This window comes from Enoplosus armatus, chromosome 20 (genome assembly GCF_043641665.1).
Source record: "Enoplosus armatus isolate fEnoArm2 chromosome 20, fEnoArm2.hap1, whole genome shotgun sequence".
Lineage (NCBI taxonomy): Eukaryota > Metazoa > Chordata > Actinopteri > Centrarchiformes > Enoplosidae > Enoplosus > Enoplosus armatus.
The window spans coordinates 5279338-5303222 of record NC_092199.1 but is presented as its reverse complement, the minus strand read 5'-3'; the positions used below and the strand labels follow the sequence as shown (position 1 = coordinate 5303222).

At 42.0% G+C, this 23885-nt stretch overlaps 1 protein-coding gene across 1 annotated transcript in view; it reads right to left on the bottom strand.

Moving 5' to 3' along the window:
• Nucleotides 1-13: 13 nt before the first annotated feature.
• kif19 (kinesin family member 19) overlaps nt 14-23885 on the bottom strand; it is a 31450-nt gene continuing 7578 nt past the window's right edge. The window contains exons 3-20 of the mRNA XM_070926756.1: nt 12175-12285; nt 11980-12067; nt 10858-10994; nt 6944-7069; nt 6628-6822; nt 4850-4996; nt 4629-4751; nt 4167-4323; nt 3901-4075; nt 3344-3542; nt 2869-3139; nt 2559-2683; nt 2291-2454; nt 2089-2191; nt 1411-1534; nt 667-1055; nt 241-409; nt 14-141 (exon numbers count right to left, since the gene is read on the bottom strand). Of these exons, the coding sequence (XP_070782857.1) occupies nt 14-141; nt 241-409; nt 667-1055; nt 1411-1534; nt 2089-2191; nt 2291-2454; nt 2559-2683; nt 2869-3139; nt 3344-3542; nt 3901-4075; nt 4167-4323; nt 4629-4751; nt 4850-4996; nt 6628-6822; nt 6944-7069; nt 10858-10994; nt 11980-12067; nt 12175-12285 (2931 nt within the window). The remainder of the gene's footprint in view (nt 142-240; nt 410-666; nt 1056-1410; nt 1535-2088; nt 2192-2290; nt 2455-2558; nt 2684-2868; nt 3140-3343; nt 3543-3900; nt 4076-4166; nt 4324-4628; nt 4752-4849; nt 4997-6627; nt 6823-6943; nt 7070-10857; nt 10995-11979; nt 12068-12174; nt 12286-23885) is intronic.

The window sequence follows — 23885 nt, the reverse complement described above, 5'->3', positions numbered from 1 at the left end:
AGTGGGTAACGGCTCAGTGTCTGCGTGTGCGCTGGCCCCCGGTGCCTGTGGTGGTGATGTAGAGGAGGGGCTGGGGCTGCCGCAGCTGGGGCCCTCGCTTCAAGTTATTCATGAGGGCTGCGGAGGACTCTGGATTTGAGCCTGGAGAGAGAGACGGAGAAATCCCAACACAAAGCTCAGTAAAAAGATTGTTACAGAGGAATGCCACTTAGTCTACATTTGGCAGTGACAGCGGTTTACCTGTTTGCTGGCTGTTGTGAGGTGCCCTGACTTTGGCGAGAGGTGGAACCCCTCTGTATTGGGGGCGGAGCATGGGAGCCTGGGGCTGTACGTTATTGTGGAGATGAGGGTCTGATGTGCTGTCCAGAGGACGGAACCTCTGAGCTGTAGTTGTCTTGGTTTGAGGCAGCTGCAAGCGAGAGGAGGAAGAAATTATAACACCCAAACTTCTCCAATAAGGTGCTGCTTAGTCCTGTGATAACTATTTTGTGGGTTGTGTGATAAGCTGATAAAGTATATCAAGGCTAGTTGCCATTTGCAACTTCTTCCCCTTAGTGGCCTGAAAATCACTTACACACTTACAAGCTTACAAGATGCAGTACTTAATGAATACTCAGGAATGTTACAATAATAATACTAAACATGCAGAATTTATTAAGTACTTACTGCTTGACCAGTGACCTCGAAAGAGCGCGAGCGCCTCTTCTTGCGGCGAGCCTCAAAGTCCAGTTCGCGGGGCGTTTGGTTCTTGGTGGCGACCTGACGGTTACGTGGGCGTGTCCAGGTCACTTGCAGGCCGGGCCCCTCACCTGTGCTGCTGGACAGGTTATCGTCCGATGTGGCGTGTCTGAGCTCGGGGCTAGGCTGCCTGCCACGCCGCATTGGCAAACCTCTAGGGGGCGCCTCGCTCAAAGAGAGGCTGCTCTTTTGCTTCTTGGGGTCCATGGGAGAGGGGGGAGGGGGTAACCGCAAGGCATCCACCTCCAGGGCTTTGGAGCGTCGACGGGCTGCTTTTACTACAATGTTTTGGACCCCCTTTAGGATCTGCTGCCGCTCTGTGGAGACGCAGGGAGATCTTTGTTATTTTACTTTATTATTATCATTATTATTATTTTGGGCATTTTATAAACAGCACAATCATCCGAATTGAGGGTCTAAGGACAGAGGGTCTTGTATCTGTATAGATTGTAAAATCTTTTGCGGCAAATCTGTAAAAATAAAACCGACTTGACTCATCAGAAAAAAATAGTGTGTACTGTTTGTTTCCTCTACCCTACTACTGTCCCAGATTAAAAAAAATAAGAAAATGTACTGTTGAATATGCTCACACACACCAGCCCAACGATTATTTCACCCCCAGCTGTCCCTCCACTAACACACACTGTGAACACACTTATTAGAACATCTTACCAGTTCGTGAAAGGGGGATATCAGCGCCGGCCTCGCTGCTCTCGGGTGATGAGTCCAGGTGGCTGCTGACACTGTGGCTGAGATGGCTGTAGCTCAGAGAGCTCTCAGGAGCCAGCGGCTGCAGCTGCAAACAGGAGATGCAGAGTGCCACTTTGTGATCAGACATTCACTGCTTTCAGTCAAGGTCTGATTGAGTATCATCTTAATCAATTCAGTGCCTCTCCGAAATGAAATGTTTTACTTTCAACAGGGCATTTGGATTCTAGCACTCGTGACTCTTCTTACATCATCTTGTCTATGAGTCACAAACCTGATACATTTGCATAAAGAGAAGATTAGATGGAGGTAATGTTATTTCAAGCCTGCAACAAAGATGTAATTCTGCTGGTCTGCACATTTCAACATGGAGAGCTGAGTAAAAACAATGAACACAAGAGCTGAGAGTGAATACTTATTACAGCTTATGTTGGAGTTTCTTTTATGGAGCTGCGTGGGTTGAAAATGAAAATGTTCTACCAGAGTGAAATATCTGTGTGAGTTTAATTCAAACAGGAACCCATAGAGCTTGAAGCAACACCTGACTCGACTGTATTAATTCACAGCACGAGGCACCTCTCAGGGATAGCTACTGAACTGGACTGAACAATGGCAAACACTGCCTATTAGAATTGTCCTCACCTCTCTATTGCCCTTCCCGTTAATGTGGATCGGAGGCGGGGTCATCACAGCCGAGTTTTTCATCTGCCTGGCATGAGGGCTGTTCTTAAAAACTCTGTTGTCCCTGACACGGGGAAAGAGACAGAACAAGTAATGCTCGCTGTTATTATGACATTAAATGCAGTTGTTGTATAAATTCTAATTTGGAAACAAACAAACTTACAGCTCAGGCTCAGGCAGAATGGGGGGCAAAGTGTGTCTACGAATTTTGGCTTGGCCTCGCCTGTTATCAGAGCACATGTTGCGCACACTCTCCTGGTCTGAGTCCATGTCCTGCATGTTGTCACGACCCTGACCGGGCAGGGTGATCTTGGGTAGAGAGCCCTCCTGGAAATGAGTGCAGAGCATTTATTAGAAATAATCATTCATCAAGGCCACCAATATTTTTGTATAATTTAGTGTGTCAAACTGATTTGTCATGCAGGGGCTACCTTGATGGTGTTTCTGATGGTCACCTTATCCAGGGCCATGGCTCTGTCCAGTTTCCTCTCATCCAGCTCCCTCATGTACATATCATACAGCTCCTGGAGGTGTGGAGGTACCAGCAGACTGTGGTCTGGAACACACAAGCATACATATCTCACGTTTGAGAAACTGGAACCAACAAATGTTTGGCATTGTTGCTTGAAAGATTGAAGATTATCAAAATCCAAAAATCGTTGCAGTTCTAAACCAGACTTGTGGAGAGGACCTACACAGCAGATATGGAATAGAGATAGACTGATAGGCTGACACACTCACCATCAATGAACTGTCTCTGCTGCTGTATGATCTCGTCACACAGGTGTCTGTGCTGCTCGAAGCGCTGCACCACAAAGTTCTTCTGCCGGATGACGTTGTCCTTGAGCAGCGCGTGGGACTGCATCTCTGCGTTCTCGATCTCCAGCTCGTGGACCTTGCAGAGGAGGCACAGGACCTCGCGCTGCTCCTCTGAGCTCACCCGCCGAGGCAGCAGCTCCTCCAAGCGCCGGGCCCGATCCCGAAGCTCCAGAAATCTGCGCTCAAGCAACGCCTTGAGGACGAGAGGGGAAAAGAACGGTCTAAGATGTGTGCACATTTTGTTTTTCTATTTATCAAAAATGTCATGTAAAATCACAGCCAAGCCTCCATTTATTTACAAGGCATCAGAAGTATTTTGTTTTTATATTCTACGGAAACAAATAAAAGCACACGACCCATTTCCCCTTAGTTTTAAAAAGTAGATCAAGAATCCTACCTTCTGTTTGTAGATCTTTTTCTGTTCAGCCATCAGGGTAACCAGGTTTTCTCGGGCCATAGCCACCTGCTGGGTCTCCGTGCTGTCCGGAGGAGACTCCGGGGAGTCAGAGTCCTTCTCGCTTTCGTCCTTATTGACACTTTCCTTCCTCCTTTCAGCCCGCCACTTCCTCCTGCGCCTACTCCGCTCCTGCTCCCAGCTAGGAGAGAAAAAATACACAAACATGTTTAACTGCCAGCAATCATTATATGTCATCTGATTTTATAATCTACAGTTCAGTCATAATCATCAGTTTCTGAAGCTTCATTTGAATGCACACAGTTCAAATAAGCCACGGTAAGGTTTCACCAGTGAGAGTTAACTGAATGTAGCACAAAGCCGTTGCTACGGTTACTTGCTTTTCAATACACCTTGCACACAGCTGGTATAATTAATACTCTCAGACACATTTTGAAGATGAGGTGCACATACTGTAAGTCAGTGTTGACTAACTGGATTCCTGAATGTCACACAGGGGATTATAGACAGATAGAAATGCTAAACACTTAAACACTGACTCTGCAATGGTTAGCAGGTGTTTGGAAGTGTCGATCTGGATCTCCATGTTGCTGTTTTCCAGCTCCATCAGGCTCCTCCTGATCTCCATTTGTTGGCGGAAGGCATCCAGGAGCTGCTCCCTCAACTGGTCCATCTCCGCCCGACTCTGATGGCTGGAGTGGGCCTGGACCTCCGCTGTGTAGTGTAGAATACAAATATTAGAAAACAGGTTCATTTGGCAGATATTCTTCATGTACTGGAGGAGGCGGTGTGGACAAGACTTTACCCTGGACATGGCGGATGTCAGCCCGGTCAGAGTTGAGCTGGCGGCTCGCCTGATCTGCAATCTTCTTCTTGAGCCGTGTGATCTCGCAGCGCAGGTCTGAGATGATGTTGGTGTACTGAGCAATGTGGTATGACACATTTATGAGGTTCTTCTTTACCTGAAGCACACAGTGATGAGACAAGACAAAGAAAACAATACACAGATATTTACACTGGACTCAAATGTCACACAGAACGTTAATTTGATTCTTGGAAGGAACTACAGCACAGCATTAATCTACTCTTCCTTACAGATATATCTGCAGTAAAAGCTACAATTTTAAAACAAAATGTAATGTCATTGCCTAGAAAGCCTATTTTATAGTGAAGTATAATTTCAAGTAATGATATCCACTCATCTCTGTTTCAACTGTAGTAAAGGCAGATAAGAGGCTAAAAGATGAAATGTGTGTTCTGAGCTCACCCGTGTTCGAATGCTTTTGGCACGGTCGGCGTAGGCCAGCGTGTTACGAGACTCCTCAAAAGCCATTGAGGCGGGGCTGATGTGGGCTATCATGACCGTTCGGCTGTTCCCGCCCAACGAGTCCTGTCGATTAACAACATCAAATGAATTAATATCTGAATCACAAAATACAGTTACGATATGCTGGAGCTGGTCCCCTATAAATTCTTAAATTGCTGTACCTTCAGTAGTCGAGTCAACTTGCTGTCTCGATAGTTGACATACTTGTTGCCATTTTTGTCACTCAGGGCATTGATGCAGTTGCCCAAAGCCAGGAGTGAGCGGTTGATGTGGGCCCCCTCTTTCAACCGCTGACCCCTATTCTGAGTCTGACAGATAGACAGATCGATAGATACGAGTGAGAAAAGGTATTTTTGGACATTTTATGCCTTTATTACAGAGTAAACAGTACACAACTGATAAGAAACGAGGCGAGAGGCAGATGGAGAATAACACCTCTTAATAAATAATACCTGAGGATGCTTTTTTTTTTTTTACTTTGATTGTTTCCTATTCAGTCATGAATATTTAATGTTACAGAGCAAAAGAACTGAAACTAAATTTTCAGGGGCTTTAAACCCCTTGGCCACCAGGGCACCCCAACCTCTGAACAAGTAGGTTCTTGGCTGTGTCTTTCAGAGTAGTTTTCATGTTTCCACTCTTGCCCAGGAGATGGCATTACCTCCTACTTTTACCTTTGGTCCATCAATACTAAAACAACTCACTAACCGCACGCACTCCTCTTCTTTAGAGGCAGAGAAAATGTTCCCTGTGGCCTCAAGTGACAAACAACTCTCTGCTCTGCTCAATAATGACCGCCACATGTGCTGTTCATCAATAGTATGGCTTTCAAAACATCTCCATGGTAAATGAGTGCCCTCTCTCACTCGACTGTTTGCATGTTTTTCTCATGGCGTGCAAGGACGTGGCAGTGTTAACAAGGGTGACAATGACAACCCATTCATCAGACCGACAAAAGCAGACTCAACTTGAAAAACTGCTAACAACAAACTGAACAAATACTTTTTAACAACCTCACTTGACTGCTTAAAAAGAGAGACGGCCAAAGCAATAATAAAACCCAGAAAATGAATCGGCTCACAGATAGTCTTTTCTTCCTGTCTGATAATGCAGCCCTGCTCTTCTCCACACAAGTATCGACCACCCCGGCGTGACACCAGGGACAATATTCAACAGAGAGAGAAAGGGAAAGTGACGACATGATGATTACAATCCACTTGGCTGAAGGAATATACAAACACTTTGGGTCAATAAATTCTTTGGAAGGATGAAGATCGGAGTCAATGTGCAGACAAAAAGACAAATCGCCAGTGGTGAAAGAAGCATTCACATCCTTTACTTCAGAAAATCTGCTGTCAAATAAATATAGTGGAGTGTAAGTGGTACAAGTATAAAGTGGGACGAAATCGAAATACTCAAGTAAAGTACAAGCACTTTCCACCAGTGCCAATCACAGTTTTAACTTTACTTTTGTGAATCTGGAAAGCATTGTGTTGACTACAACGTGATCCCATTTGCCAAAAGGTTGGTGTATTACTTTAATAAACTGCACAGTGGGCCATAATGGCAGATATAAAGAGGCTTTTATTAAAGTCTCTTGAGGTTTATGGGAACCTCAATCATCTGGACTGTTGTAAAGATACGCGGCCAAGAATCCCCAGTGAGCAGACTACAGTTAAGTCCAGACACACTCACAAAGCAGCCCCTTGTCATTTTGAGGATATATGTGTGTGTATAATGTGTCCATACAGGCTTAAAAGAAGCAGTGTATATGATGGGGCACATTAGCCAAGTCTTTGAACTTGAACCTGAGTTTGGCAGAAAAATAGTTGACAAAAGTGAATGCAGACACCTAGATACACAAACACCAAATATGTATAACTACCAATTAAACATAATTCCAGCTATTTTAACACCTCCTGAGAATATATACACACACCTGTGCTGCTCGTTCAGAGCCGGCGAGGTCGATCATGAAGAGGCGTGCAAAGCGGACCTCTTGCAGGACGTCTCGACACCGGCTCTGCTGCTTGACGGCCACCTGCAGCACAGCGTGGGAGCGAGACGACGTCTGATTGGCGGCTGTTGGCTCCTGGGTGCGCTGTTTGTTGCCCCTCATCAGCAATTCCATGATCTGTGAACACAAAGGTAAGAGGTCTGTATGTGTGCAGTTGTGCTGGATGAAATCTCAATGTTTTGATTGAAATAAATAAGATGTTGTGTCATGCACGGTGAGGTGAGCTAGCTTGTCTAACCTCTTGTGCATTGATGGTAGACACCTCCGTGATGCCAGCAACCTGAATCACTCCTTTAGAGTCTTCCCTCAGGTCCAAGAAGCCCGAGGATGGGTTCAGCAGGTCACGGATCATCTCATTGTAGATCTAAAAAGACACAGATAGAAATATAAAACCGTCAGCTGAATGCACCTGCAATAAAAATGTACAATGTCTCAGGGAAACGTCAGGTAGAAGTCAGGTAAACTGTTGCATTTACTTTGCTGCTCGACATCCTTAAGTTATGTCCTTTTCTAGTAATAGACATGAATCACCTGGGAGGATGTTTATGTCCATTGAAAAGGCTCCATTCAGGCTCTCAGGCCTCCTACACAAACCCAAACCTGGTACATAAACATCAAGTGCTATATTTTAAGCAACTTGTCATTCAGAAACCACAGCTTGTTGGGTGGCAGGCTGTCATCAGTGCTCTTCTTTCACTAGAAGAAAATTCAAGTGACTTCTCTGTACTGACATTGATGGCGCAGCGAAAGCCCCTAAACCCACATAAAAGCTCAATGCAGGAAGTGACATCCTGGAAAGTGACCACTGGATGACAAATCACCGGGAGGTTGACGCTGCACAGACCGTTATTATTTGTCAAGCGAACCCCAGCCACAACCTCTGAAAGGGGGGTGCTTTTACTGACACTGACAGTTGGGTATTTGTTCTATTATTTTTTCCATCTGTACTGGTGATGTTTGAACAAGACTAAGAGTCTACAGCCACTCAAATGCTAATGTCAGCATGCTAACATGCTCAAAAAGACAATACTAGTATTCTGATGTTTAGCAGGTCTAATGTTTACCATGTTCACCATCTTAGTATAGCATGTTAACATGCTAACATTTATAATTAGCGCTAAACACAAACTACAGCTGAGGCTGATGGGAATGTCATTCATTTTGCAGGCAAAACAATTGGACAAATCCAAATTTTGACCTGATAGTGGTGCTAGATGAAAAGTCAGGGGATCACAAAAGTTTTTACCATCATCCTGAGAGAACATGAATGTCTGTACCAAATTTCATGACTATCCATCCACTAGTTGTCGAGACCACAAATGTCAACACCACAAATGTCAAGCTCATAATAGCGCTAGAGGAAAAGTCAGGGGATCATCAATGTCAGTAGAATTCATCTTCTGGTCATCATGGGTATGTGTATCAACCCGACCAATAGTTGTTGATATTTCAGTCTGGACAAAAGTGGTGGAATGACCAACAGACTTACATTGCCATCCTTGACGCTGTAAAAAGGTTTCTCCTCCCAATCAATGGGAGGAGAAACCTTTTTAGTTACTGTGAGAAGAGTTGGGAACTAAAACAGAATAAACATAAAAGAGAAGGAGGAGGGAGCACTGTGTGCATGCATTACATGCGTGTATATGTATTTTTACTTGTTGTATGTGTTTCTGTGCATGTGCTGTAGAGAGTGCACGTGTGAAAGAGAGAAAAGTTGCAGATGTGTGCACATCGCTCAGTCAGGCTGTAAAATGGCGTTTAACCTCTTTGTGGCGAGGCAGCGGTGGCAACAGATTACTCCCTGGAAACAGCAAACACACACGTCACACACACAAACTGCCTTGTGTTAGGATTCATCCTCAAGACTTGTACAACACAGGTCAGAGAACATCCAGACTCCATGATTGGCATTTTAATAGGAAAATGTTTCACTTCCACCCACCCCAAGTGCTACTAAAGAGCTACGCTTCAATAACATTGTCAATCATTGCACATAATGATAGCGTTTGGCACTGAAGACACAAAATGTAATTTCAATGTCTGTACCCAACAAGTGCTTATATTGTGCCATTTTCATTTTCAGCTGAAGGTTTAATGCTCTTTTTATACAAGGTTATATTCGTCATCTTCCTCTTTCTCTCTGTATTCCTTTCTTTTCTTTCTCTCCCAATACTTTGCTCTTCCTTTCTCTTTGTCTCCCCTTTCCTCTCCTGACAAGCTGAACGTTTTTGAACAAATCTTGTCTTCATATTCATGCTGCCATCTCCACGACTTTTAGGAGAAAAGCTATGATGGACAAATTGTTCACTAAAAATCATAAAAAAGACTCTGAATGAGGCAGTCAATTTCCAAGGTTCACATGATATAATATTTCCTGTATTTAAAAAAAAAAGTAGCTGCTATGTGTGAGGTGAAAAGTGTAAAAAGATAACTTGAAAAGGCTTTCAAAAGGACAACTTCATTCAGAACTATGAATATATACACCAAGACGTCTCTGTACGACTATACTCATTTCAAATTGACCAAAGTCAAGGAAAGCCAAAAACGACCTCTTCAAATGTGAGTCCTACAGCAGTCAGGCTCAGTGACTGCTATCAACCAACTCCATTGTATGGAGTGCTATTAAGGGCTTTGTCATTAAACACACAGTCTGAGCTGTACCTGCCTCTCAGTAATGAGGTTTGGAACCACAGCCAGCAGGCACACAGATAAACCGCCGTCATCAGCCCGCCGTCTTATCTGTGGTTCATCATCCAGAGACAAAGGCAGAGATAGTCACTCAGCCAACAGGACCACAGATCACTCCACACCTAAAAGTACTGCAGGCTTCTGTGCAACAAAAGCAATTGGTTACTTACTGTGGCCTTTTACAAAGTTTGTAAATCTTGTCTAAGCTTGCAAGTTGAAGTAACAGATAAGAGACAGATATAAGTCTCTATTCATGCCACTTTGCCCAAAAAACAACTCTATCCAAAGGCTGAAATGAAAGATGTAATGCTAACAAAGCCTGAGTGATTTAACGCTTTGCATCGCCTCACGTTGCCTTACTTCACCTCATATCTTTTGTGAGAAAGGCTGCACTTAAACACAGTGTAAACGCTACAGCCTATAGCCAGCTAAACAAAGGCAGGAACCTACATTTTGTGTTTGGCATCAGTCAATAGTATGTCTTTGTACTTCAAAGAATACCATACAACAGACTACTTTTATATCGACTTGGAATATAAATTGAGAAAATATCCGATAATTCAAGTGGCACCGACGCTTTTAGCCGGTGATCTTTTGGCTGTAGGAGAAGAAAGAAAGACAAAAAAAACAAAAACAAGACACAATAAAACAAAAGAAAAGAAAAGTAATTAAAAAACACAATAAATGTGTGAAATGACTGCTTCATTTTGCTGCACAACCTTTCAGACACCTCTCTGTGACTAACTGCCTCCACTGACAATACAACATGCCAAAGCTGCTAAATGGCCAGCGATAAGGGTCAGCTGATGGTTTAATGATGGTTCAGTGACACTCTGTGGCTGACGACCACTTTTTATTTTCAGAAAGGTTTTTATAGCAGCAGTGAGCCTTTTAACAAGGCAAGGGGAGGCAAAGTGTATTTGTACAGCACCTTTCAACAACAATTCAAAAAGCAATTCAGAGTGCTTTATATAAGACATAAACAAAGCATCACGACAAGATATAAAAGAAACATGAGCCGTATAAAAACACACATATACCAGTGTGGATGTAACGTGTTCTATTCATCTGTGTCTGTGGCTGTGGGTAAGGATGCCAGCTCAGCTCATTAGAGATGTGAAACGAACTCCAGGCAAAAGTAAAAGGACACCAGTAGGATCTGCCTGCAGTTGGCATTAGCTAACAACCTCAGATCTTATCGGTGTGAACGGATGACGTGGAGAGAAGAACCTCTAATTGTGACGCTGACAGAAACAGAGATGGATAAAGACAATTCAAATGTGAAGAAATCAAAAGAAACTCTTTGAACTCTGAGTAAGCAATCAAGTTGATGGCAATAACATTTCAAGCCCCACTCCAGGGTAATCAGGAGATGTGTCATCACTGTTGCATCGACTAGATGTTTGTGTGAGCTTGTGAGGAGAATAAATGTGGAGACAAGTTGTAGAAAAAGGAAATCCTGACCTCCAGATAGGACATGGAGACGCTGTACAGCATGTCGTCGCTGGTCTCCTCTATGGCATGGAACAGGTCATTCAGCGTTCGAACGTAGATGCCTGGCTCCTTGTCTGTCCCCAACATGGTGTATGTCTTCCCACAACCTGAAAACAGAAAAGAAAACTTAAGGAAAAAAATGTATGGCCTGTCATGCTCAAATTATATCGGATCTGTTCAGGGAGATAACTAACTAACTTTGTTTCTAGGCAGGATCTGAGTGCTGTTACAAAGGGGGATGAAACACCCACAGTTTGTTAGATTATTTATCCAGAGACGTGGCTGACTTCTGTTTAATTTCCACATAATTTACCCTATATTGTTGTTAAATTTATGGGTTTATGTGTACATTGTCATCAGCTGTCCATGACATTGTTTTCCTTGTTTTTTTAAAGCCAACTGTTTGTCTTGAAAAGAAAGAGGAATACAACAACGGATGACTGTATAATTTGAAAGGGACAGAGAATGATAACCCTACTCTGTAGTTCCCCCCAGCTCTCTGGAGGATTTTAATGTCTTTCAGCTCATTGTTTTGATTTTCTGTGCATAACTTTACTGTTGTAGATCTTTCTCTCCGCTCTCATCAGTGCTGTTTGCAGACGCTGATGTTTTCAGCAAAAAACAAAACAAAAACTGAACGTTCGGGATGTGCCATCTTAATTTGTCCTTGGCTGGCCTGATCACACTGTTGCACAAACACATAAACACACACATGCTAAAACCCCTGCTTACTTCACCACGAGAGGAGACAAAGAGCTGTGAATCTCTGAGACAGATGGACAGACAGAAGGCAGTGAGACAGATGGGCAACTTGATGGAGAAATGGTGCTCAAATAGTCTTGGACAATCTGTCCCTACTCACTGGAAACGTGGGAGCTAAAGCATGACTCATTTTCTAATCAGATCTGCACTACAATTAAAAAGCAAAACAGATGCGAATAAGATGTCTCACCCTTTCCCCAGAGTGTGCTGCTCAGAGAGAGGCTGACCAGAGATTATGCACCAGAAAACTAAAACATGTAATTGGGGGATGACACACCTCTATTCAGACAAGGAGCTTAGTTATCTTTGTCTCATCTCACACACACAAACCTGTGGGTCCGTAGGCAAACACGGTGGCATTGTAGCCGGATATGAGGCCCTCAATCAGCCCTTTGGTTGTAGCTCGGTACACCTCCTCCTGCACCAGAAGAAGAAAACTTTAAGGGTTCAAGTGCGCATGCTGTGCATCATTTGTTTAGATTTCATTTAGTTCTTGTTTTATTTTAACTTTTATTTTTGACTGACCTGACTGGCTGAGTAGTCAAACGCCACGTCAAACATGTAAGTCTTCTCCCTGGAGCGGTTGGCACGCAGGATGTCGTCCGGGTCCTCCATGGGGTCCATCAGAACCACCATCTAATGACGAAGGGGAAGGCAAACAAAAGGAAAGAGAGACAAGAGGATGGAAAAAGAGGGGCACACAGTATGAGTGGGTGTTAAGTCACGAAGTTAAGGTTCGGCTTGAAAATGTGGCAAAAATAAATGACCTAAAGAACAGTTGGAACGTTACTGAAATACAAAATTACAGTCCCATAAACTCCGCTGAGATTAAACGGATCACAGATCGGAAAATTATACTTTCGATGGGAGCTACTGTTATCATTAGTTGTTTAGTTTAGATTATTACTTGTTAGCCAATAGCTGCAAAAGGGAAAAAAGCAGGCACAGCGCACAGCTGGAGCATCAGCTGTCAGGGCTAGTTAACACAAAATGCAGATGTCAGATTCTGGCAGGTTTATCTGCTGCAGCGGTTTCCAATTTTTTGTTTGTTTGATGTACCCCTGCAGCCCGAACAGTACCCCGTCATGTTCCTAATGTTCCATTTGAATTTATTTTAAACTGGATGTTATTAACAGTATTAATCATATAAAGGGGATACTGTTACATTATTAAGACTGTGAAATTGTTTATGTTTAGACCCGGTTTCTTTTTAATTTATATTTTTCAGTAGGTTTGGTCAAGTTTACATTCAAACGACTACTTGTAGTGGCAGAAGCTGGACATTTTAAGTATTTATTGAATGCTTTTAGGAATCTGTTTCGACTTCTCTGCACTCTTCTTAATTGGCCTTCACAAGGTGGTGTTAAGGAACCACCTTAACTGACTTAGATTGGTGCTGTTCTGTGCAGTTAGCTTACTTCATTGGTTATTGTGACAACAAATACACTCATAATCAGCCTCACACCAATTTGTTATCATATTTGTGTATTTATTTTCCTCCAAAAATTAAATATGTGGGCCAAATCATAATTTACCAATTAATACTCTAATATATTATACTCTAACATTTAATATATTCATATTTTTTTCACATTAGTTGAGCTACTCCACAATCACGTACCCCTGGTTGGGAATTAAAGATCTATTGTGCAGTCTTAAATGAGTCTGGTGACACTGAATTGTGTGTATTCAGATCAGACAGGAAGAGGCACGAAAACAACAGAAACTCACTGGTAGCCAGAACACAGAAAAGTAATGTCCCAATAAACCAAAATTATCAACGTAAACTTAGGTGCCACTCTCCACTTTTCAGTCAGTATTTCGTCTTCCAACATTTCATTACCAATAATTGTAAGAAATGTCATAAAAAAGTCAATGAAAGCTGTCTTTTCCAATGTATGACAGGTTGCCCTTGACAAAAACAGCCCCTGTTCAGATCAGGGACACTTCATAGTATGCATGCATGTGCGCAAATGGGCATCCACTCAAGCCATCTGCCACACTGTGAATCCTGCTTATAGAAAATAATGACCCAACCATCAGCCCACATGTCAAGGACATTCATGTAGCATCCAGAGGAGAGAGACCAGCGGCAGGGTGCGATTGCTAAAAATGTGTTTTTGTGCATGTGACAGTCAGAAGTAGAATCACGCTGTACATGAATACATGCAGATTGAGATGTCTCACTGTTCCAGTTGTGCTGTTTGACAAATTCTAAGCCTAACCTACAATCATCAGTAAATCACAGCTCTCGAAAAGAACATTTCAGGGACAAATTCTTCACATAAACGGCACAGCATGAGGAAAATATTATAAAGCTGTTGACAAGTCACTGAATCAGAGGGGATGCAATTGGCTTGACCGGTTGTCCACAGCTAAAAGGAAATTATTCCCCTCATAGTGTTGTGGGTTTGAATCTCATGCTATGAAAATAGTGGAAAAGTCAATAACAATAAAAAAGACAAGACGGTACAGAGGACCCTTGAGTTTATTTCAGATACAGCCATGCAGCAGCTGGGAGTTTGCCAGGTTTTTCAGCTCCGTTCAACAGTGGACCTGGAGAGTCCTCTGAGGCCTGTTACGCTGAAGCACCCGGCTTGTTTGATGACCCCCTCAACCACTGAGCCGCTCACTTTGAAGCCTCTCAATTGAAATTCAAGAGGAGAGATAGGGAGAGGGAGGGAAGATGGAGAGGTGGGAGAAATGAATGCAACACCGCTACTTGTTTGTCCTTGGACGTCACTCCGTTACTGGGCTCCACATATGTATTTTCATGCTGAAAAGAGTTTATTCTTTTCTATGGCATGCACACAAAGAAGATGAGGACCAACTGGGCTCAGGACACAAGGAGACCACGTGAGGAGAAGAGTAACATGTGCAGCAGTTGATGCTATTCTCTTTCCGATCTTTCCTCCCTCCCTCCTCTTTCTCCTCATCTTCTTAACTTCCTGCTTCTCCTCTAACTTTTTCTTTGCACTGCGTCCAGCTGCAATGACGTAGGAGTTCTGATCGCATTTCACAGGAAAGATATTGTGAACAAGGGAGTACTTCTCTTACTATCAGAAGCACCTAAGGTCAGAGGCACTTACGCCACTTATTCTCGGCCAATCTGATGACCTTCAGAACCAACATGAGTATAGTCAGAAGAATTAATTTGTCATCTACATTGTCAGATTGTTCTATCATTGTTAAACCATGTGAAACTTTGTTCTTGTGCCTTTCAGCCTAATTAGCCTTTGTTTTCCCAAAATGTGACTTCACAGCAGTTTGTAAGAGCATCAACCACAGTTGACAGACAGCATGTGTTGCAGGGGCCCACTATCATATGTGTGATGGTATAAAGTACAGACACAGAAAATACACTGAAGAGAGGGAGTCTATTTTATGTAATATTATAGGCGATTCCAGTTCTAAATGTAAAACACATATTTAGGAAATTACTACTGGATTACCACAGCAGACTGATTAGGATTTTTATACACTTCATGAATACATTTTGACCCAACGCACAATAAACAAAGCATACATAAATCATCTTAAAACCAGCAGGGGCATTAGAAATCATCTCCTAAATCGTTGATAGTACATTTGATCGTAATTTGTCACTAGCCTAGTTGGCAGGCAACAAAATTGTGAGTTACTACCATCATCTGAAAGCACTATCTGGTCTCAGCAGTTTACAGTAAACCTCCCACTCTACTTTCAATATAGCATAAGACACAATTTAGCTGTTTCCATATTTCTTCCGTGTTTCTGTTGTCAGACTGCAGGAGTATAAAGTAGTAACAGTGATACTGGCTCATACAGCGCCTGTTAACCAAGGCAAACAGTCATTCCTGCACTGCCGCACCAAGACCGCCATCAAGTCCGTATTTTATGTTCATAAAGTCATCTGACAACATGAACATCATGACAACACCGGCATAGCAGAGCTGGAGGCAAGAGAACGTTTTACTCTTCTGCACAGACATCCAACCATGATGACGACATACAACATAGTTTTGGAAAAGCTTCAATGTCATCATCCACACTAAAATGTGACATGGGTGTTTTCAAATGTGTCCACTGTGCAGAGCAGTTTCGTGATGTCAATTATGACAATGAAAGCGTGTCTGCAAGGTGAAACCTGAGAGAAAACGTAGCCAGCTTAGTGTGAACACTGCATGCATGGTGTGTGTGCGTGTGTAATTGTGTGTGTGCATGTGTCATTATGTTCCTTGAGAAAGCTGATGAGCATGCAACAATGCTCTCACATAATTGCATGTATTGTAGGTATCAAATAGTGTGCGCATCCATGCACAGTTTTGTCCATGTGCATGCACTTCGGAGAATCATTAAAGGCCAAGGGTGTTGATAACACCTCTTGTCCCATCTGTCATCTGTGTTTCTTGAGTTACAGTACCTTCCACAGCCCCACCCATGAACATCCACACACAGCAGCTGTTGCTTGGGCAGATTCTATACCCCTAATTTTCTTAAAGTCTTCTGATAAGACTGTAAGGTGCTGGCTCTAATGACAGTACACTGTGTGGCAATATAAGACTGGATGTCCGGGCATGTGCCGCAGGGCTTTGATGCCAATAATGGAGCACAGGTAACCTCCCTGAGTTTAAACTGCCAACTTGGGTGCCCTTCACAGTAGACGGTCCTCTGAGTTCAATTAAGAGGCTTCTAAGAAACAAAGAGTCTGAGGTGAAGTACAGGTCAGTCTTGGCTGTTGAGCGTACAGAACAGGTTAAGGAGCATTTAGAAACAGGGCAGTCTCATGGAAACCATGATCCCACACATCTTCTCTTTCTCACACAGTTGCATGGAAACAGAACACAACTAAGAAAGCAGCATTTCATGTCCTCTGCAACAAGCAAGTCTGTGCAAGCAGGGTGACAAGAGGCATGACTGACCACGAGAGCTGAGGCCAGTACTCCCTCACACTGTGCTTGGGTGTATGTGCCGTCTGTTGTAATTTTTACACTAAAAACATTCAGGCGGCAGGAACTCTCTTGATTTTATACAGATCATTCATACATACACATCATCTATAGTGCAACAGTTCTTAATAGAGCTGCGACGATTAGTAAGAGTCTATTTTGATAATCAATTAATTTTAATCGTTTGAGCAGTATTTTAATCAAAAATGGCAAAGATTCACTTGTTCCAGCTTCTCAATTGTGGCTATTTTCAGATTTTCTTACTCTTTTATGACAATATAATATCTTTAGGTTTTGGACTGTTGATTAGACAAAACAACATTTTCAAAAACTTTGAGATGGGCATCTAGAAAATACTTGAATTGAAATGAAAATGACCGTTAGTTGCAGCCCTCGTTCTCTGTAGTACAAGAACATATTATTACAAAGTGTTATGTAATCTGCTTCAATTGACAAAAGGTATGTCATCACATGCACTACCAAGTAATTTCTGGATAAAGCCTATGATATATTTCCACAGGGACTAGCCAACCATATCACACAGCCACAGATCCAAGTAGGATATGTTAAACACAGAGATCAGCTCATCAAACTGTCAGTTACTGTAGTCATCAGGCAGTGGGCATCTTCAGAATCAGCCTCAGAAAAGCTGATCGATTTGTCCCTCTTATTTGCTGTACCTGAGTCATGAATCCAACAGGCTTAAAACTGGACTGTGAGTCAGTGGACAGCTGCACAGCAACCACTCTGCAAACACAACTGGCACAATGCAGCAAACACATTAACCATAGAGCGTGATAAGATAAATAGCAATGTCTCACTGGTTCTGGTGTCGCTGTTAATGAACAAAGTGGTGGGCAAGCTGTAATTATGATGATGATGATTAATTACTGGGACATCGGCTGAAGACTCAGGCATAACAACACATTTATCAGCTATATATGTGTCTTTTTGCCAGTGTATCTGCTTCTCTAACCTCCTATTGTTAATCGTCTGACCTTCCAATGTTAAATGCCAGACTTGGCAGAGAATTACTTCGATCAGTAATCATTTAACAGTTGAAACTACGTCAGACAGAAGATAGAAACAGTGTGAGTCCATGATGGTGGTTAATTATGTCTGACCTATAGCCCCTCTATGTGCACTTCTATTTCTAGTTCACTGGTTCAGCATGTTAACCATGATCTGTCAAATATCAGGAAAGATCAGAACATTTGCAGACAAAGAAATCTCTAAACTGTGGTCCAGTTCAATGAGTAATGTCAAGGTCAGATTTTCCACTAGGGTTTAAATTTGGGTTTGTTGCTCTTTCCACTGGGACCAATCCACCACTTTTTCGTTGTCTGCTGACTAATTCATAGATGCAACTAAAGGAGACGTCAATTTTGATACAAGCGGGCCAGAAGCCGAAGGACCCGAGGACTGCGTGAGGTGAAAAGGAAAGTAATTTCCTGGTCGACAGCCTCTGTAAACGTGGTGTCATTTTGAGCAGTTTTAATCATGCTGTCCCCTTTCACAATGGCCATCACACGCTACACCCACTTTATATTTAGATGCAGGGCTTGGCTCAATTTAACGTGACCCCGGGGGCTGACAAAACAAATGGTCAGAGCGTGAATTTACACACCATGGCTATGAAAAAAGAGGCTCCTAAAATATTCATATCCTCACAAGGATCAGCCAAAGTCAAAACAACAGCTTGCTTATGCAGCGACATGAAACCAATTAGCGTGATGGAGTTATCTAAATGCCATAAAAAGCAGCGGGGTGCGATGAAGCACCCTTGCCCAGCACCATTCTTGGCTGATGGGTTTTCTAATCAACAGGGCCTGCTGTTCTGGTCGTTAAAGCAGCAGGGTCGACTTGGTTGGCCATCTTGCTGATTATAGCACTGCTAGCTCCCACCGTGGATCCATAATTCAAAGCCTGGATGTGGTACTGTTTCACAAGCCAGCCTGCCCTGGTTGGCTCTCCCTGACTCGCTCCACTATTGTGTGCCAAGTGGCAAATGCTGCCAAGACGGCCAACAAAAGTCAGCAGTCGTGAAGACATCAACCGCTTTTATAGACACTGGTTTCATTACACCTAAATGGTGGCTCGGATAACTAATAAAATGACAAAAGAGCAATTGGAAATCTCAATCATATAAAGGGCCAACAGTTCACTGGCCGCCACTCACACTGTAATAACACATAGTTTGATTAGAAGCAAAATTAAGTGTTTTCCTGTCTTGTACCAGTACAGCATTTATTCTCCATGATCATTACAAACAGACTTCCATCTGTTGTCATTGCCAGAGGGTAAGAACAGAAGATACATCTTGTTTAACATTTCAAGTGTAATTAACAAGACAATAAACAGTCACTTGAGCAGATAAATACAGCAGCTACAAATAAAGACTGATGAAATTAAGAAAAAGAAAACCAAATAGAGGAAAGAGAGAAGAATATGAAAGACCAGACATCAACATCACAAGACAGCAGATGGAGAAAGAAATGTCCTTTTTGAACAAAAACACGCAGATGGGGTCTGAATCAGAGCGATAGGGCCAAAGCACGTCAAACCACCTGTGCAAACTGGTGTCACGATTTATTGCTTACATTTGTGTCCTGTCTTTATTGCTCTGGTTTCAAAAGGTCATGAGGTTACATCCTCTTTTATCAAGCTCATAGGGTTGACCATGCATGTATTGGAGAGATTAAGAGAAGAGCTCCACCAAGGTATTATTTTAATCCTAGAAAATACTTAGAATTTTAGATATCTCCACCTGGATCTAGATCTGCATGAAAATACACTTGGTTATTGGTGGTAGGTATAAATGAGAAAATGGCACAGTTCATTTTTCAAAAACGCCTGGTTTCACATTGTTTAAAATCCTTTAGAAAAATAGTTGGATTCACACTAAAAATTATCACTTGATCATTGTGCAACTGGCTGAACTTTCCACCAAATGCTAGTGGCTCTATGGATAGGAATATCCTCAGGTTGGTTCACCACTTTTGGAGGGATTTCCTTTAAATTTGGTTCACACATTCATGTTCCCCAGAAGATGAATCCTACTGACATTGGTGATCCCCTGACTTTTCCTCTAGCGTCACCATGAGGTTGACATTTGAGGTTTTAATTGAAATGTCTTGACAACTATTGGATGGATTGCCTTGAAATATGGTTCACACATTCATGTCACTGTTTGGATGAATTGTAATAACTTTGGAGATCCCTTAACTTTTCATCTATTACCATCACAAGGTCAAAGTTTTAATTTGTCCAACACTTTGGCCTCAGCTGTACAAAAACAAAACAAAAAAACAAAGATGGTGAACATCAGCATGTTAGCATTGTCATTGTGAGCATGTTAGCATTTAACTCAACGCACTGCTGTGCCTATGCAGCACATAATAATCAAAAAGCAAATAAAACATATTTTGAGTGACTTCCCACTGTAAGCATGTTTTGCAGTGAATGCAGTATTTGCAATGAGCCATCAATATGTTTTCAGCACGTAGATGAAGACCATCTACACTAGGCCTTGAATACTCCTTTCATTTTTGTGCAGATATTCAACAGAATCCATCATAATATGAAACAAGTATTAGTATCTGTATAAGTGTGTGTGTGTGTGTGTGTGTGTGGACAGCTGGGCCTCTCTCTGCATGCATTTCACCATTTCCCTTCCCTTATCTTCAGGTTGCACAATGACACAACTGCAGTCATTTAACAATGACATCTGTGTCCTGCATGAAGAATACTGCAAAGAACAAAGGATCAAGATCACAAAAAAAAGCAATCAGGTCTAAGCGGTGACCTTTACGGGGCAACCTTTCAAGCTGCTCTTTCAGAAACGCAACCAAAGCTTTGGAAAGTCCACAGGGCACAATTGCGGCTGGTTATTTGATAGAAAACCTCAGAGCTGCCCTCTCTGCACCCCAACAATGCTACTGTATATCCCGTTTCAGGGGCTCTTGATGATCGGAGGTGTGTGTTGGATCAGAGTGTACCTGATACAGGGTGCTTGATAGCAAGGCCTGCTCTTCATTTGAGGTTACATAAGACGTCTGGCTGTGACAAACGAATGCCAGATCAGTACAGTCAGACGAGGGTCGCTGTAATTCCAACTCAGACACTCATATGTGCACCTGCAGACACACACGGGTCCTTGCAATAGGATTGCCAGCCTCTTGCGCAACGCAACATGAGATCTTGAAAGATCAAGAATTGGATGACAGAAATCGTGTGTCTTTCTTTCTTTCTCTCTTGTTCACTGCCCTCGTCAATTCGGTTTTGAAGGCACGTAGCACAGATGTATTATTGGATAGCACAGGCACAGATGGTTACAAAGGATAAGAGGAACAATACAGCAATTTGTCATCCATGAAAGCAATTAATTGAACCCCAGATCTAAATTAAGTGTGAAAATGTGGAGGGTGCAGGGTGGCATTAATGGCACCCACAACATAAAGTAAGAAAAGATATTAAGTGTCCATGTGCCAGATGTTCTTGTTTCAAATAAGTGCAAAAATTATTGGATCCAAACTACAACCTAAACACCTTTTCCTTATGTTACAAATTGCATTAGTAACACATTTTTTAACTCACAAGTTTTGAGATATCCTGCAAACTAAATAAAAACAGTACCAAAAGCACAACCTCCTTGGAGGTAATGAGTCTGATTACCAGCAAATCTATTACTTATCCACTTGGTGCCATCACAAACAACAAACATCCAAGGGTACAGCAACTGGCAGTGAAGCTCAGTAGCTGGATGCCAGAGACTGGCACAGGCTGTTGTCTTTTAAAGGTCAGAGGTAGCCTTGAGGCCAGAGGCCGGAGGTCGGCCATAACACACAAACTAGGACAATCACCAATTACCCAGACAACAACACACAGACATGCACACATACACGGACTTCACAGAATCAAGTTACAGCCCTGTGGTCTTTGTGGGTCAACATCAAGCCACAGTCGGAATATTTCAGTGCCAGAGGAACAACTTAAGAGCGCAGAGGAAGCTGTACGGCTGTGCTTTTGGCACAAAAGAATGAGGTCAAAGAAGGAAATCTCAGATTAAAATCAAGCCAAGTGGAGACTGCCTGCCTTTACTCAAGCTCATATGTGTCCTTGTACAAAATACTTCTGTATGCCCGCTACAAAATGAAGTGTGATATGTAACATTCCTGTCATCCCTGAAATTTAAAATATAAGGTAAGATATTGTGAATTTAAGACCACATTATTTGTATTCATCTTCCAGTTACTCTAGCCATGCATCTGTGTTCATAACAAGTCCCCATGAAGTGAAAACAATAATGATGATATTGAATGATAAACAGCTGTAATGCTGGAATTTGAGTCTGCAACAAGTATGAAGGCTCAGTTGTTTCAGCAGTGCAGCTGTGTGAGTCTGCTGAAACATCTGTACCAAGATAATTGCTGCCTCCAAATGAAACATGTGAGGTTCCAATTTTTATATGAAAAGTTCTTAACACTGTTGCTAGGCGACTGATAAGATGAAGAAGATGGTGAATGATGTTTTTGCATTTCAACAAAAGAGTAGACTTACTGTATTCTGATTAAGAAAAAAAAAGAAAGTTTGATGATCTTTTTAAAAACATCAGGTCCCATCACACCTCATAAACTACTACAGCTGCAGTATCAAAACAATGACAGCATTCAACTACCTGTTACTTTAATTCACAGATGACTCCAATAACAAAGAATGGCAGACAAGACAGATGAAGAATACTCTCAGTTCAGGAGTAAAGGGGCTGCAATATTCATACAAATGGCCCAATGAGGACAGTTGCACATATGCTGATATACTAAAAGATTAAATCAACTTAAAAACTCATAATTAGTCTGTTGTCTCTTATTTTAATTGAATATCTCAATTTATGCAGTGGGTTTTATGTTCTGCTTTTAATCATTCCTATTTAACTCAAACAGTAAATACATATAATAGAAGCCAGTAAGTAAGTTTGACAAAGTTGATTGAGATTGAATATGTATCACCTGTATCAGATGAACATTTTTGCCCAACCCATTATCGGCTGTTTTGTTGTGTAATAGATTAAAGGCAGAAAAAAGGTGTTGAACCTTTGGTAAGTAATGCCCTCTGGAGGGTTTTTTTTCAAAGGAGGCAGCAGCATGCTGTGCAAGATCCATTTAGTACAGTGTCAAGTTAACTTCATGCCCATGTTCACAGATAATGACATCAGTAATAGCAGAATGGTGCTAAACACCATGCTATTTTCAGGCTTATTAGTCCATTTGCTTCCATCAGACAAGACAGAGTGGGAGATGTCATCTGTGTGAAACACAAAAGCAGCCATTGTGTTTTTCCAAGTAGCTGCAAGTCCTCTGCAGCCACAGCACACAATGAACCTTCCACAGGCTTAAAAAAACAACAACCCGTACCTTGTTTTTTGAAGATAAAAGATCTTCAAAACAGACTACAGAATACCCACGAGCAGCCCCATGAGACTGTAAAGCTCATTACGAAGAAAGCAAAACTGTTGGATGAATGAAAAATAGACACACAAAGTGGGTTTTGAGTATGCAGTATTCTCATACAGGAAAAGTGCCTAAATTAAGTATCCTTTAAAGATGTCAGTATGCATATCAAAACTGCTTTATTTTTGAGTGTGCTGATATAATTTTGTATGTAGATGGTGGTGAGACAGCTCCTGGAAGACCCCAGAAAGCGAAACAAACAGTATTAAAGCATTAGAAAAGGATTTAGCTTTCTCTTCTCTCTTTCACTTTAATTGTTAGTTGTGTTTCAAGGTCCCAGTTTAATTGACATTCGTAGGCACACATCATGTATAATTTCCTGTTACTACAGAAGAATTATGCACATTCATTTCTTTTAACCCCAAGTATGAAAATTAGTGTACTGTGCATACTGTTTACTATTGGTACCTATGTATATGGACACAACTTGGCTTGTGGGTGGTGCCTGAGGTAAGGTACGACATGGTAAAAGAGGTGGCACTTTTGGCATATATAATATTTCTGGATTCAGTCCCAAAACTAAACAGCAAACCGTTTAAAAAATTATCAGTTTCTTCCGATCTGCCACCATTTTAGATAAGGTTAAGGTTGGGTAACACATCCCTGCTTAGTTACTATTTCACTAATTTCCAGCTATAAACAGTGCAGTATCATGGATGAGCCTCACCAGACAAACAACAAGACAAACAACATGTTGTTATGACTGGGGTATTACACAGAAAACACCCTTGGAGACTTACTCCCTCTAGTTCCTTAACAACTAAGACATATGGGAGACAATCTCTAGCTGCAAATATGT